The 16788-nt window shown below is 33.1% G+C and overlaps 2 protein-coding genes across 4 annotated transcripts; one reads left to right on the forward strand and one right to left on the reverse strand.

Moving 5' to 3' along the window:
• Positions 1 to 694: 694 nt before the first annotated feature.
• Positions 695 to 5681, forward strand: LOC127244900 (probable UDP-arabinopyranose mutase 5). Its single transcript, XM_051265492.1, has 2 exons — positions 695 to 881; positions 4280 to 5681. The coding sequence occupies exon 2, from the start codon at positions 4293 to 4295 to the stop codon at positions 5334 to 5336; it is 1044 nt and encodes a 347-aa protein (XP_051121449.1). The 5' UTR covers positions 695 to 881; positions 4280 to 4292; the 3' UTR covers positions 5337 to 5681.
• A 168-nt stretch (positions 5682 to 5849) lies between these two features.
• On the reverse strand, positions 5850 to 14316 carry LOC127244898 (sterol 3-beta-glucosyltransferase UGT80A2-like). Of its 3 annotated transcripts, XM_051265489.1 has the most exons (15): positions 13981 to 14316; positions 13731 to 13888; positions 12207 to 12379; positions 10629 to 10859; positions 10065 to 10176; positions 9582 to 9752; positions 8861 to 8924; positions 8631 to 8688; positions 8361 to 8538; positions 7986 to 8116; positions 7088 to 7190; positions 6945 to 7021; positions 6726 to 6773; positions 6472 to 6621; positions 5850 to 6384 (listed from the first exon to the last, which is right to left on the reverse strand). In XM_051265489.1, exons 2-15 carry the CDS (start codon positions 13873 to 13875, stop codon positions 6166 to 6168), a joined length of 1860 nt encoding a protein of 619 aa, XP_051121446.1. In that variant the 5' UTR covers positions 13876 to 13888; positions 13981 to 14316; the 3' UTR covers positions 5850 to 6165. The 3 variants fall into 3 exon arrangements, with proteins under 3 accessions (XP_051121446.1, XP_051121447.1, XP_051121448.1); XM_051265490.1 differs by lacking the exon at positions 13981 to 14316 and having other exon boundaries at positions 12207 to 12366; positions 13731 to 13857; XM_051265491.1 differs by lacking the exons at positions 13731 to 13888; positions 13981 to 14316 and adding an exon at positions 13619 to 13694 and having other exon boundaries at positions 12207 to 12366.
• Positions 14317 to 16788: the final 2472 nt, after the last annotated feature.

Here is a 16788-nt window from a genome sequence, read left to right on the forward strand (position 1 = left end):
GACTGTTATATTGTATTACGAAAGCACGAAAAAGTCAATAAGAGTATAATATTTTTTCTATTTCTCATATCTTTAAAAAAAAAAAAAAAAAAAAAAAAAAAAAAAAAAAAAAAAACCTTAAAATTATAAATATTAAACAAAAAATTTAAATAGAAACAAATAATATAGGTTTGAAAAAATTTAGAAGTTAAAAAAAATTTAAATATTTTATGTAATTTTTTATAAAAAAAATAATAAATATTTGATGATTTATTTTTTAAAAAAAAAGATATATTGTTAATTAATAGAATAAAAAAATCGAAAAATATTCATATAAATAAAATTATAACTCGGTCTGCCAAATTTATTTTCACTTTTTTTTTCGTCATCATTTAAATTTATCCCATTATATATTTGGAAAAATATTAAAATTAATATTTAATTATTATTCTTCAATTTAATATTTATTTACAATAAAATACAATTTTATTATATTTTGACTCATTCTCTTTAAAGTACTAATTAATTTTTTAAAATTACCTATAATTATTTTTTATTTTTTATATTTAAATTTAAAAAAAAAACTTTATTGGAATTAATTGCAATGAAGGCAAAGTTGACGGGGAGAACAACTACGTATAGATCTGATCTGAATTCTATTATTATTATTATTATTATTATTATTATTATTATTATTATTTTATACTAATGGGAGCAAAAAACGAAAGCGCATGATTTGGAAATAGCGGGATCAGAGGGGAAGGAGGTATAGTAGTGTATGAATGAGAAGAGAAATTCGCCCATTCGGAATCGACTGTGTTGTCCTCTCATCGATTTCTCTCGCATATCCTTCCATCGATCTATCATTTCTCCCCGACTACATTCTTCTCCAGCTCTTCCTGGTATGTTTCGTTTTAATTTCCGTTTTAGGTCGATCTATATGAATTTCGTCGATGCTGTAGTTTTTGCCATTTTTACGATCCCTTTTTGGTTGTTGCGACATGAATTTGTCTTGATTTTGTGATCGGTGTTTGATCCAGCCATTTTTCGAAGGTTTTGTAGATGGCTTTCTTGTATTCGTTGGTGGATTTAATTTGAAAAAGGAAGTGAAATTATGGGAATTAGTAATGAAATTTCTCTGTGCATTAAACGTTTCCCTTGCTGTGCTATTATTTGGTTTATTGTGTTGTTTCGCACTGTTTGGAGTGGATTTGATTTGAGTGAATAGATTTTCCTGTTTCTGATTTTGTTGTGCATCTTTCATTTGAGCTATAATGGCTATGATTTTGTATCTGTTTGCCGGGTAATTTGATCGATGAGTTGATCTAACGCATTTGAAATAGTAAAATTCAATCCTCTTAGGCGTTGAAATGGAAATCATGAAACTGAGAATGCAAGAATGAGAGAGTGATAAAGAACACACAAGCATTTTTATGCACATATGAATTATATTTATTAATTTATATATTTGCGGTTTGGAACCTTGTTGTGTTTGGCTGGATCACGAATCTAATAGAATCTAGGGTAAGAACTGCATTGGTGCAGTTTTTGGAGGAATATAGAGGTTAACTGTCCTTGATTCCTTTGTTGAAACACTTGTGCTCAACGGCGTTCTATAATTTGAAAGTGAACATGCAAAACCATGATGTGATCTATGCTGAATCTGCATCGGTCATTGTTTGATGTAAGTATGTTTTTCTATCTTTTTAAATCTAATGTAACTTTTCCCGATATTTTCAACTTAATATATATTGGTAATTGATTATTTTATTTTGTTTTATTTTATAAGATTTGAGGTTTCGGGCCAAACTAAAATAATTCCTGATGTTCAGCAAGCTAGATGCTGACACGTATGGGAAGTCCTGGCAAAATTTGGTCAGAATTCAATTATGAATGACTGTATATAATATGTTAACAAATCCTATGTGTCTACAAATCTGTATTGTTGGAATGATATATCCAAGTACTGTTGTGCCCAGTTGCGACGATTGAATTCTGTAAATCACTCGAAATATCTTATGAAACTTGGAATAGCTATAATGTTTCAAAATAGACAACCTTTGTGTTGGTTTCAATTTGTTGTTTCGGATTTTTATGTTTTTGGGGTGAAAATAATTTTTGGATGTAATCCTTTGAATGAAAAATGGGTGAATGTGATGTTATTCAAGTAAAAATGATAAATTGAATTGTGCGAAAATGGGTTTTAAAATCAAAATAAAACATTTGTTTGCAGCATGATATCCGTGGTACGAAGAGTATGGATTAGTTGAAAACTCTTTTAATGACCTTATTGTTTCAATGAATATGTGTGGATGGCATTAAATTATTTGTGTCATTGCCTCAGAATGCTTGATATTGAGGTCTTCTTATTCACTTAAACTCTCTTGGCCATTGTGTAATTCTTATGTGTGAGAACTTTCTCCAAGAACTTAGAGAGACCAATTTTTGGCATTTGCATCTTGTCTGTTGACATTTTTCTTGTGTATTATGTCTACTCTGGCTAGACTTTTAAGTTTGCTGTTAATTGGGGCATGCTTTTTCTGTGATACCTATATTTCTCAACTAAGTAGTGATTAGAACTATGTGGCAGGCTGTTTATGGCTAAGACAATAGGAATTCAAAAATTCAGTTAAATGAGAAAGATTTTTACATGATATAAGGGATTTTTTGTCAATTAAGCACAACCTCTGCCTTTTTTTGAGTTGTAGTTATTTTTACTGCATTGGATTTACTTTAAGCTATGATGTTAATGGATAATAACTAAATCAATGTTTTTGGTTCTCAATCATGAACAAAGATATCACAGACAGACATCAATGTTCATTTAAATTTTTATTTGAATAAAAGAGCCCTATATGAACTATAATCTAGCACTTCAACTTATGATGGAATCAGATAAAATAAATGTAATGAAAGAGCCCTATATTTTAGCTACTTAGGGACTTTTGGAGTTTGGGGATTTTGAAAAAAAAATTCCTAAATAGTAAAAAGTTAGTATTTGACGTGAGGTTCTTTGATAGAAAAGATGTGTTTAATATGATGTTTTTGAAAAAATTACAATAGCTGAATACTGCCAAAAGTTCCAAAATTGTCTGTTTATAAACAGATCTTCAAAAATTTTGAAGATAATAAGGCATTAGCATCTCAAATTATATGATACTCATGCTCATCGAGCAGGGGTAGACTTTGTTTTGCCCATTATGATCACAGCCTTCATATGGCTTTGTGCCAACTCCAAATTTTCTGAATATGATTGGTGATTACTTGCCATGTTGACAAACCACGATTAGTTAACGATGAAGCAATGCAAAATGCAAACCAACAGAAATTCAAGAAACTGAGGCTGAGATAGCTAGGTAGAAAACTGAAAGTTAATTTAACACTACCTTACTTAGAGCCTAAAACTATCACAACTGTGGTTTTTTCGGTCAACCATAACATACACAAAGTCATAACTATATAATAAGATATTAGTGTATTCTAGAGATTTGCATGATACTAAAATCTCCATTAGTCTGATATTCTCTATACCTTGAGAAGACACTATAATGAAGATGGGGAAATTTGTTCTTCCCTCGAATTTTTTCACAGAAACCAGAGGCCACATCTTTTTTGCTGGTCATCGAAAATATACGAAAAACCTCATGTTCCTCCTACGAGACAGCGACTTTGATGTTTATCTGTTAACTAACATGATTTTACTGAGATTTTGCTAAATAAATTAACATGATTTTTATGTAAGTGTGTATACATTATTTGTATCTCAGTAAATTAGGGTGTGTTTGTTTGTGGGTTTTAATTTTTGGGTTTGGATTTTTGAATAGTAAAAAGTTGAATTTGAATAGTTGTTTGATGTGATATAAATAAAAAGTGATGTGATGTTTTGAATGTAAAACAAATTTGTTGTATAATATAAAAAAGAAAAGTAATTGCTTGATATGATATTTTTTTTGAGGGAAAAAGAATCTGAATAGTAAAAATATGCGATAAAACCCACAAAAGTACACAACCTTAATGTCTTATTCTATTTTAATGGATGTTATATTATGGCTTATAGTTCGAAAATCATAGTTTGATGTTCAAATCATATACCTAACAGTAAATGTATGATTGATTTACAGTTTGAACTATAATTTGCCCATCTCTATTTGTATTGTATGGATGAATTTGATCTTTTTATTGAGTTTTCGATTCTTAATACCTAACTTCGAACAATTGTTCATCTATAACGAAAAGCTACATCCTAGGCCTCTCCATAAAACAAACTCAATCTGAATCTCTAAATATTCGATTCTTGCAGAAGACCTAGAACCATGTCTGAAGCTGTCATCAAGAACGAAGAGGTGGACATTGTCATCGGAGCCCTCCAACCTGATCTTACGTCGTTCATGGAAGCATGGCGGCCTGTATTTTCCCAGTTCCATCTAATCATCGTTCAAGATCCCGACCTCAAAGATGATGTCAAAATTCCAGAAGGATTCAACCTGACACTCTACAAAAAATCCGACATCGAAAAGGTAGCCGGCTCGACAAGTTCAATTTCCTTCTCCGGCTTCTCTTGCCGCTACTTCGGCTACCTCATGTCGAAGAAAAAGTACATCATCTCCATCGACGACGACTGCGTTCCGGCAAAAGACCCAAACGGTTATCCAATCGACGCCGTGGCACAGCATCTTACCAACCTAAGCACCCCGGCCACTCCCTTCTTCTTCAACACGCTCTACGACCCGTTCTGCGACGGATCCGATTTCGTTCGAGGGTACCCGTTCAGCCTTAGAACTGGCGTGGAATGTGCGCTGTCGTGTGGACTGTGGCTTAACCTAGCCGACTACGACGCGCCCACGCAGGTCCTGAAGCCGGACCAGAAAAATTCAAGGTACGTCGACGCGGTTCTTACAGTCCCCGCTAGGACAATGCTGCCGGTGAGCGGAATCAACGTAGGTTTCAACAACGAGCTAATCGGGCCTGCTCTTGTCCCGGCGTTTAGGCTGGCGAAGGAAGGGAATCTGCGGTGGGAGACAATGGAAGATATATGGACAGGAATGTGCGTTAAGGTTGTCTCCGATCATTTAAGGCTTGGCGTGAAAAGCGGGCTGCCGTATGTCTGGAGGAAGGAGCGGGGCAGCGCGGTGGCGAGCTTGAAGAAGGAGTGGGAAGGGGTGCGGGTAATGGAAGATGTTGTCCCGTTCTTTCAGTCAATAAGGTTGTCGGAAACGGCGGCGACGGCGGAGGACTGCGTGTCGGAAATTGCGGTGCTGGTGAAGGGGAGATTGGGGGCTGAGAATGAGATGTTTGGTAGAGCTGCGGATGCCATGGCGGAGTGGATCAAGCTTTGGAAGCAGGTACGATCTCTGTAACTGTAGACTTTCTATTTTTGATTATTATTAGTTATGAAGATGATGATAGTTTCTATTTATAGAGGAGGTGGGGTGGGTGGGGGGGGGGGTTGGAATAATTTGACTAGTTAAGTGTGTTGTGTCTGAATTATGAGTGTCTGCCTGTGTTTTTAACGTGTTTGCTGTAATCGGATCGGACCGGCCTGCGGACCGCCGGTTTGGACCGGTTGGTTGCTGGTTCGGGTCTGGTGGCGGCTCGGTTTAACGTGTTTGCTGCGATAATAAACTATACGACGGATTATTACTTACTTGGGACTTTCTTTTGGGGATCTTTCATTTTATTTTATTTTTTTGAGTTTATTATTTTGTAAGTTTGTTTTATCAGCATATATGCTTTTTTATAGGTGAGTTTTGTTGTTTTTAGATATTTAGGAATGAATAAAATTGGGTAGACCCATATGATATACTATTTTAAAAAATAAAAATAAACATAGTATCCACTTTGGCTGAAAGCCGATCAAACACACACGATATTATTTTGAAATTTGCTTTAAGTGAATCAAAATACAATGTCAAATAAACACCTACATTCTCATTAGGCACATGCCTTGTTCGATCTCCAACTAAATTAATAAATAAATAAATACCATCAGCCCAAATTGTACAGAGAAACACAGGTCCAAATAGTAAAAATTTGGAATTTTGGGCAAAAGAAATGTACCCATGTTCATCCATCATATGATATCTATCATGTCCCACTGATGCATTTTGACATTTTCATATAAATGATTAGAAGAAACTAAACTCAACAAAGAAGAATATTAAGAAGAAGAAGAAGATCATCGATGCCTCAGTGATGCTGGTTATGGTCCATCCCCGACCCCGAACAGCCAAGCCAATGTCTAATCGAAAAGAAATGAACCGACGACGATGACTCTGGCCGCAGTTTTCGACACTGGCCGACCTCCCTCTCCCTGTCCGGAAAGTGTTTGTAAAAGGCTTGCACTGCCCCTACAACACCGTCTTCGTTCTCCATCGCTTTCGCCAGTTCTTCAGCTTGTTCTTTCACCTGTCACTCACAAATCCGATCCAATTCAATCCGAATAATCGAAGAACTTGTGATGAAACGCCACAAATAATTTGATCGATACCTTACCTTAGCATCCAGCATGAACCGAACGGCGGAAACCAGTTTGTCGAGCGAAAACTCATCAATCGGGATAGGTGCCGGGCCTACTCCCCTGGCATGTACCCGCTCGCCCCAAAATGGTTGGTCTCCGAAAAAGGGAACTACCGTAGTCGGGCACTGCATTGCATAACACCTATAAATACAAATATCGAATACAAAAAAAAATATATGTATATTAATCTTCAAGAAGTTTTAGTTAAGCCAAAGGCAGTAGTAATTACGGCAGCTTTAAGACCGGCAGCTGTAGTTCCGGCACCTCCATGGTGGACCTGGAAATAGGTAACAAAAATCCGAGTCGGATTTGTGAAAAAGAAAACTGTTGCATTTCCGAATGAAGATATTTATCGAGACCAGACGAATCGATCAAAATAGCAACCCTTTGACATAAATAAAGAGGACTTGGATTTCTTCGATTTGTGAAAATAGAACAGTTGCATTACCACAGCCGAGCATCGAGGAAACAGCCAATCGTGGGGACAATTATCCAGTAAGTAGACGAAATCTTTTGGCTCTGCCACTGAGAAAGAATCGCTCGGATCAAATTTGAATTTTATAGATGAAATGAAATATAAAGAAGACGTACAGTTTCCCAAGCCGCCCCATCCTTTATTTATGATACCACGCTGCCCGGTAATTTCAAGAGCTTGAACGATTATTTCAGTCATCTTTTCGGGTTCTTCGACAGGCTGGAGGACAGGCAAACATGATACAGTTAGTGCATCAACGATCAAAACGCCAAAATCGATTACCTTATAATAGCCTGTTCTTTTATACAATGTTATGACACAAAACAACAGCATATAAGTAGAAACACTGAAGCCCCTCGGGTCTTTAGGCAATGACATAGAACAATTATTTTCCTATTTAGTAGATGACCGAATAGGGCCTTTAGGCTATTTCCCTATTTCCGGACAATAGAAAGACGTTCTGTTTACATAAACATTTTCGAAACTTTTGGCATTCTTTATCAACAATAATTTTTCCTCGCATAAAACATCACATCAAGTACTCAACTTTTTACTATTCTCAAAATGTTCCAAAACTCCAAAACTTATATCTAAATGGAGTTCAGTGTTTCTTAGAAACTGTAGAAAGGGCCGAGGTGGATAGATGTATGTATGGAGAAAAACTACAGGCAATAAGCCACAAGTACGCATGACTCATACTTTCTTGATATGTTTAGAGGAAATGCAATATCATATAACAATTCTAGCAGGAGATTCTAAAGAAGCACACATACAGATCATTGCGTTGGATGAAAAGATTTTAAGTCAATGGTTGTCACAAGTGTTATCCAGAAGAGGAATGTGTGTAACCGGCGCTACTAATAGGTAATAATATTAGTAAACACATTTCTGTAATTCACATTACAAGAATCAAGAAACAGTCGCATCTAATATCAAACCACCTTACAGATAATGAATTGAGTAAAATAAATACAACAACGAAATTGAAATAGAGAAGTAAGAAGCGGTGCTTACGAGACTTCCAAACCCAATGTAAATTGGCTTCGGGCCCTTATTTAGCCATTCCACAAGTGAATCTGGTGGTACATAGCTTGAAGCAAGGTCCAAAAAGCAAAACCCCACCACATCGATATTCGCTCCCCAATCTGCAGTCTCAGAAATATCAGTAAAGTGTATTTAACCAAACAGTTCAAGAAGCCATACAGAAAAATTTAGAGCAGTACGTTAGGTTTGAAGCCAATGAGCGTGAGATTACACATGCAAATGAGGGTGAGATTTACAAGTAGATACAGATTAATAAAGTCAATCATTCAGAAACCCTGCGGGTTTTATGGCATTCAGAGTAAATTCAATGCTTAACTTATGTAACCACGTGAATAGAGGACTTACCTTTTGGTTTTGGAACAAGGTGAGGACTCCAAATATACGCATAAGGAACTGAAGGATGAGAACTATAGAAACCGCTCAAATAAGTTATGCGCCGTAGTTTTAGTTTTTTCTTTCTGAACTCATTTATCATGTCACGTATTCCCAACCATATTAGAGAATCAACAATTTGATATGATACCTGCAGAATAAAAAATATAAAAATATAAACATGATTGAATTAATCATGGTTTGAGTCAAACCGTGTGAGTAGGCATTAGTGCATAAACTCACTCGGTATCCAACTGATTGCTTAACGCGAGAGAGAGGATGAGGAAATTCACTTGTGGGTCTGCAAATGGCAGGTAAAAGAACAGTGAAAAAAAAAATAGCATAAGTAGACAAAATATGTCCTTGTGAAGCAACAAACTTGAAGAAATTAAAAGAGATATCCCAAGGTAAATAAGGTGGAATTTTGAGGGCTGGTGTCAAAAAGTTACAAGCGAATATTATGAAAAACTTACGTCCACGGCATAGTGAAAATTATGTGTATTGGAACATTCAATGCCTCAGCAACATGTGTGTGTCCTGAATAAGTAGGAGTAGCAATCAGAATAAAGTGTCATCAAAGTTCCGAAGAATCACAATGTCCTAAAGATCTCTTGGCTATGAAACTTTTGTGCGCTTTGCACCACAAAAGAAACTATAAATGAATGAAATTGAACTCTCTCGATACAAAATTCTCCATAAGGTCAGAAAATGCACAACTAATGCTGATCTCCATGAGATAAAATATAAAAAAGTAAATTATGGGAATGTAACAAAACGGAAGCAAGACAAGGAAGATAGATCAGCCAAAAGTTGTAGAGGAAACAATTTATAAGCACCGTAAGTAATCAAGGGTGACACAATGACCTTTTCTCTCCAGTTAAAAACATCAATATAAAACTTTAATCAAAATGGTGGGAATACAACAGCACAATCGGGTGCAATATCAACAACTCACAGTTGTTTTCTATATTTCTTCGCAATATTTTGTAAACTAAACAAGAGGATGAATCTATATGTGTGTGTGCGCAAGAGAGAGAGAGAGAGTCAAGTGACAACGATCTCATCCATTAAGACCATATTCACATTATCAATAGCTAATTATGAAGAGCTTTGGCATAAAAAAAAAAGTTAAGAAAAGAAGTACAACAAAAACCAAATAAAAAACATATTGATAGACTGATGGGAATATCTCACCATATGCAGGGGGATTGGCAATTATAGCATCCACCTTGAATGGAATATCGGTTTCGGGATCAGGATTTGTACACGCAGGAAATAAGGAGAAGATGATATCTTTTATTTGGTTCCGTTGAATATGTATTTCAGAAGGTCCAGATGGCAAGAACCCTTTATTTTTTACCATGTCTGCAGAAAAACAGAAGTGTAGAAGATTACAAATTATGTAAATTAGTTTAGTGTAATGAAACTATCAGCTCTTTCAATATTCTGCTAAGCATAAGGTGCTAGTTAATTACAACAAATAAAAAGGCCAGAACCTTACAAAACCGGAAAATGTTCAACTAAAAGAGTTTTAGTGATGTCGTTTTAGCTTTCACGAGAAGATACAAACAAGTCACAGGACACTTGTTAAATAATGCTTAATTGTGAGAAAACACACCGCCGGAAAATAACGCAAGAAGCAGAAGAGAAATAACTATGTTGTAATAAAGAACTCACATGCAGCAAGGACTTTCGGATCTCCACCAAGGGGGTAAAATTCCAATCCAGCAGACCTGACAAATTCTTTGAAATTTGAGTGAGTGGCTAGTCTCACCCTATGACCATCCGACTGCCAAACAACACCATCATGAAACCGTTAACAGATTATTTCACAAAAAATAGGAAATGAAGGTAGACAATAAAACCTAGAAACATCCAAAAGAATAGTAGCAAAAAAATATATTAATTACATCGAAAAAACTTTGCAGCCTAAAATCCATCCCAACAAGCATTGGCATGACAGATTGGTATTTCAAAGTTGACGAAAAAGAAAAAAATCTGGCGGTAATTATTGAATAAAACACTATCAGCAGTAGTAAAGAAAAAATGCCATCTCAAGATAACACAATAAAAAATTAGTGCTGCTCAAAACACGAGAGAGTAATTGAGCTCCAGGAAACAAGGGTTCAATCAGATACATAAAAGAAAATACAATGTGGCAATGCTACTTTGCAAAGTAATCGAAGAGGCATATTTTAAAGAAAAAAGAAGCTTCAATGATGGTTGTAGTTGAGATCTAACCTGTAAACGTTTTCCAATGGCGACAAATGGTTGTACATCTCCCCTTGTTCCAACAATTAGCATGACAATTTGAAGTGGACGCAGAAATTGTGCATCTTTTTCAGTATCTGTATCATCATGGGATATGGTTTCTGTACCAAAATCAAGGGTCTGTTGTCCAATGTCGCCTGGAAGATCAAATTTTACAGTGCCATCATTTTGAATTGTTGCAAACCGCTTCAACCATTTAAGCTGCCAAGATGCAAGACAAGTTCACCCTATTAGAATAACTAGTTTTATGTACTGCAAGATCATCTTTTATAAAAACAAAGAAATAAGAATATCCGAAAAATGTAGGACGAACATATGAAACAGTACAGGGTGAAATGAAAACCTTAAAAACTAGGTTGTGTTCTTTTGTATATTTTTTTACAAGATTTTTACTACTCGATTTATTTTTTTCCTTAAAAAATATCAAATCAAACAATTATTTTTCATTTTCTATATTATACTAAAAATCAATTTTACATTCAAAATATCACATCAATATAGGTTTATATCATATTCAGTGTATTCAAAATATCATATCAATATTTATATCGTGGGCCCCTTGGGGGACCTTTCATAAATAAATATAGGATTAAGATTTTATTCCCTCTGTCCCACATAATTTTTCTAATATTTTCATTTTCGTCGGTCCCACATAATTTGTCTTTTTTTCAAAAAAATAATTATATACTTTTATCACATTTTAAATTTCATAATCTATCATTTTCTTGATTTTAATTAAATTAATTAGTTATTTTAATTTTAATATATAATTATTTATATTATACAATAATTATTTTTACTAATACACTTATTAATTATATATTAATTATAAATAAATAAAAACTATAAATATTTAAAAATATATTATTTTAAAATTATTCTTTTAAAAAACAGTAAATGGGGACCCAATATTTTTTCGCCTGAGGCCCTTGAAAGTCAAGGACAACCCCAATCACATCAAACAACTATTCAAACAAAACTTTTACTATTCAAAAAATCTAAACCAAAAAATCACATCCACAACCAAATACACCCTAAATGATTGTAGAACTGAGAAACCGAAAACATTAAGTGTGTTTGTTTTGTGAGATAATTTGAATGAGTATTTTTTGGTGTGAAGTATGGGAAAATGTATAGGTAATATAAAAATAATAAATGTGTGTGATATATTAATATTTTTAGGAAAAAGTGTAAAAGAAAAAAATAAAGAGAACACACAACAGATTAACATTTGTTCTTCTTTAAAAGCAAGATATATGTTATCACTTATCAGTGCATATGACAACAAATAAGGACAGAAAACTCCCTATCATACCGATTTACTATAAGATATGATCGGTATCAGATCTATAAATAAATAAATAACATGAAACAGCTTCATTCTGTTGTCAATCAGCTTTAAGATTCAAAGCATTTTGAAATGTTTTAATTATAAGTCTGGTTTGGAGTACGATCAAATCACAATGACAGAGCTGAAGGGAAATGCAGAACAAGATTGCATTTCACGAGATGAACATTAACGAACAATAGTCTAACAATGCAGCTAACCTTTTTCCTCGGGGAGGCTTTTTCATCTAAAAACTTCTTCACCCACAAAGTAAAGGAGTGATGTGGCTTGTTCTTCTCATTCTCAGTACACTCGCCGGTGGAAGGATTCAAATTACCTTGTGATTTTTCCATGGACTCGATTTTATGTGAATACAGATTCCTGTCAGCAGATCCTAAGCAATATGAATTAGAATTACCAAAAATGATACATTTAAACATTTTATAATAGGTAAACAAAAACATTTATCATTAAGCCAGAAATACACAAATAAAAAATCGAAACCTTATCAATTATCTAGGGGCAAAGGCTGCATTCCCAACCCAAAACATTAATCAAATCATGAATAATTTCATACTCTAAATTATAAAGTTATCCAAAACCAACTGTAGGGACAACCTAAGATTTTCATAGCCGATACCGACTTGGAAAGATATCATCTTCAATCCGAATTCAACACCCATTGTCAAGACTAGCATTGCAGGTACCATAAAAAGAGTCTTATGTCTTCATGTATTCGAAACAGTAGCTGGGAATTGGCAAATATGCAATTATATAAAGTTCTTTCATAGGCCATGTGGCTTTAAAGAGAGAATCCTCTCAGTTGGTTGGACAGTTACCTAATAAAAGTCTTCAACACATTTAATGAATTTAAGAAGTTGCCCATCAAGACGTAATAACACCACTTTTAGAGGTTAGGTGTTTGAAATTAACAGCATACAGCATATAGCGTAGCTATGAAAACTACTTTTACTGTGTGTCCAAACAATAACAATTGAATCCCTTCAAAAGCACATAGTTGAATTTTAACATGAAATCATAGTCAGCACACCCTGCAGTGCATCGACTATGTAGTTTCTTCATAACTCGAGATTCTGATTGTTCGCAAATTCGAAAACTTAACACGCTCAGCTTCTCTGTAAAGACAAGATCAACTAACCACATTTTTGTGGAACCGATCACTGTTTCAAATCTTATGATTCCCATGAAACAAATTGACAACAAGGACAGGACTGAGTGGAAGGGAATGAAACACATCAAATGAAGACATGATCAACTAACCAAATTTTTTTGGAACATTGCAAATCTTGTTATTCCAATGAACAAATCGACATCAAGCAAAGTACCGAGCAGAAGGGAATGAAACACATCCAATTATAAACCAAGTTGGCCACTCAATTCCATCATCATAGATGACTTAAATCTCCTAAATCCAAACCAATCTCAAATTAAACTTCAATCTTTAATCCTCATCGAACATTCAAACTCGAACTGGTGATTTTCTACACCAAATTTTAATCCTAATCACATCCATGCTATATCCTAAAACCGGTGAATGGCAATGAAACAGTTTTCCTATTTCTCTTACAATTTCAACTTCACAGAAAACACAAAAGCATGAATCTCACAATACCCTCAAGCTATAATCAGAGATTGATGACTTATAGCACCAAGAAACAATCATAATTCATATGTACAAAACCCCAACATTGATCTCCTCCAGAAAAGATAACCAAGAAAATTACCTGAGGAGTTAGAACTCGTATTCTTATCTGAGATTTCGACAGTAACGTCAGAATTCGAGGATTCGTCACCAGAAACAATGCCACTCCTCCCCTCTCCATCTTCTCCCTTAATCTCCACGATTTTCTCCACGGGAACCTCGGCCATTACGAATAATCAACTAAATCACACGAAAAATGTCCATTTTTAAGATGAAAACCATTTCCCGAAAAGAATTGAAGGAGAAAAAGAGTAAATGCTAGCGGCCCCTACACCCTTTTTATCTTTTTCCTCTTTTCAAATAATTCAAGAAACATGACAAATGCGAAGAATCTGAATGCCCGCAGATTTAGGCCGTTTGGTCATGAAAATAAAGGCGGGGGTGGGGGGAGGGGGTGGTTCTAGAACAAGGAAATTTGCTCCTCGGTTCGTTTTCAAGAATAATGAATCAGACCCATTTGAGATTGTAGTTTATGAAGCAAGTGTTATTCTGATTCTCCTTTTCCTGTGATGTCTTCAATTATTTTACTTCGATGGGACCTTTTTTGATTCTGGGAAGAAAATTTTAGAAAAGAAAAAGAAGGAGAATGAACGAAAGAGATGGGTTTCGAAGGACAAGGCGCGTTGCGGTGTGTTGGTGAGGAAATCAGGTGGGGGGGTGGGGTGGGTAAGTCAGGTGAGCTGCCCCACGAGATTCTGCACACGTGTAAGCCTGTCCCAATATTACTTTAATATTACTTTTCCTCTTTTAAATTTGGGCCCGGCCCATGTCCAAGCCCTCCAGTTAAATTTAATTTGGTCGAGTGGTAGAAAAGAGGAATTTTTATTGCTAAGAATTAACTCAGTAAATGGTGTCTAAGAATTAACTCAGTAGATGGTGTATTTGTTTTGTAAAATACTTTAAAAGAATAAATTTTATGTAAAATATAAAAAAATTATGTAAATAATATAAAAATAATAAATATATTAATTATTTTGAAAAATTGTGTTATAATAAAATATAAATATTACACACCCACGAAGTTTTGAAGGTTTGAATTAAAAAAATAATACTAATAGATAATTAGAAAGAATAAAAAATTAATAGTTGATATTAATATTTTATTAAAAAATATATTTAATATTATTATATTTGACTATATTTACATAGTTGTAATATAATAAAGCTTGAATTATAATATAATATATTATATTATAAATATATTGATTTATATATGTTGACTCATACTTTTGATTTTTATATAAAATATTTTGTGTTTTCTATTATTATTTTTGAAAATCACAATTAAAAATAATTTTATGATGATTATGGCACTGATTTGAACAAATCAGTAGCATGTTGATTTTTCATATCAAGACGTGTTATATATAAAAACAGCATATATCAGTATTACACGTCGCACATGTTGTGCATAATAAAGGTATGTGTTGTTTTTTAATAATAACAAGTGTGTTGTATACAAGTATGTCATGTGTTAAAATCAATCGTTGTGTGTTGTATCAGACTATAGCATGTGTTGTTAGTTCATGTTCATGTGTTGTATTTGTATTATATTAACATATACAATGTGTTGTCTGTAGTAATATTGTATATTGTTGAGACCAGAACCGTCCTTGGGCCTGGGCGAAAGGGGCGACCGCCCAGGGCCCAATCTAAATTGGGGTCATTATTTATTTATGTTATGTATAAATTATTTATATATAAAACTTATTTTACATTAATGTATTAGTACAAGAGTATGACTTTGTGGTTAAATTTTATCTATATTATTTTGTAGGTTTTGAGTTTAAATCTAAGTACCTTCAAAATTTAAAAATATTTTTTTATACATTAAAAATAATTAGAAAGTTAATATTAATAGAATTATTGATATTTTGCATATAAAAATATTAGGAAATTTATTTTATTTAATTATTTATATTTTATTATAAATAAAAAAATATTATTTATACATATTTATGGCCCGTAATTTTTGTTTTAAAATTGTTAATATTAATACTATTATTTTTATTTTATGTAAAAATTCTAAAAAAATTATTTTATTTTAATAATTTATATTCTATTATAGGTAAAAAAAAGAGTAGATCATTTATATATATTTAGGGATTTTTTATTTTTGTTTTAATTATTTTTTTTGCACTAAAAAGATAATAAATATTAGACAAAATTATTATTAATATTATTAGGCAAAATTATCAATAATTCATTTATAATTTCAAAACTTAGTGTAAATCATCTATATACTTTAAAAATAATATGAACCCCTTATACTTTAAAGAATGTTCCATTAAACTCATTTTTATATTTTTTTGTGATGAGAAGATGACTTTTCATCTATAATTTTTTTTATATCAGGGGTTTTTATATAGCGTTTGTTAAAATATAAGGGAGCCTTAAGCAATTTTTAAAATATATGTTAGAAAAAATGTTTTTTTTTATTTATATTTTATTATAGGTAAAAAATATTATATATATATTTAAGGGTCCCTAATTTTTATTTCACCCCGGGCCCTTTGAAAGTCAAGAACGGTCCTGGTTGAGACTATAACATGTATGTTTTGTTCATGTATTGTATTTGTATTGTATTAACTTATATATTGTACTGTTTGTGGTAATATTATATATTATGTAATAACACGTGATGCAGTGTTCAATACATTGATGAATTGTAGCGGCCGCCGTGTTATAGTTTGAATTCTACCATATTTGTAGGAAATATGTGAAACATATACTTAAATAATATTTAAAAATTACATAAGCATATCAATATTACAAAAAATAATAATAATAATAAAAAAAAATCTAAGCCGAATAGAAACGAAATTGAAGTGATTGGGTTCTAAGATGATTTTGAAATGAAATACAAATGAGTTTTCAAATGGTTAGATTGATTTGTGTTTTCAAACTAAAATGTTTTACTGCCTAATCTATCTCAATAAAATATATATATATTTTTGCCATCATAAAATAGAATGATGTCAAAATAATATTCTCTTCGTTTCATAACTATGTATTCATTTGTTTTTTACACCGAGTTTTAAAAATATTAGTATTATATTAGGATATAGTAGGAATAAAGT

The sequence above is a fragment of the Andrographis paniculata genome, unplaced genomic scaffold (genome assembly GCF_009805555.1).
Source record: "Andrographis paniculata isolate CXL003 unplaced genomic scaffold, ASM980555v1 Contig21END, whole genome shotgun sequence".
NCBI lineage: Eukaryota > Viridiplantae > Streptophyta > Magnoliopsida > Lamiales > Acanthaceae > Andrographis > Andrographis paniculata.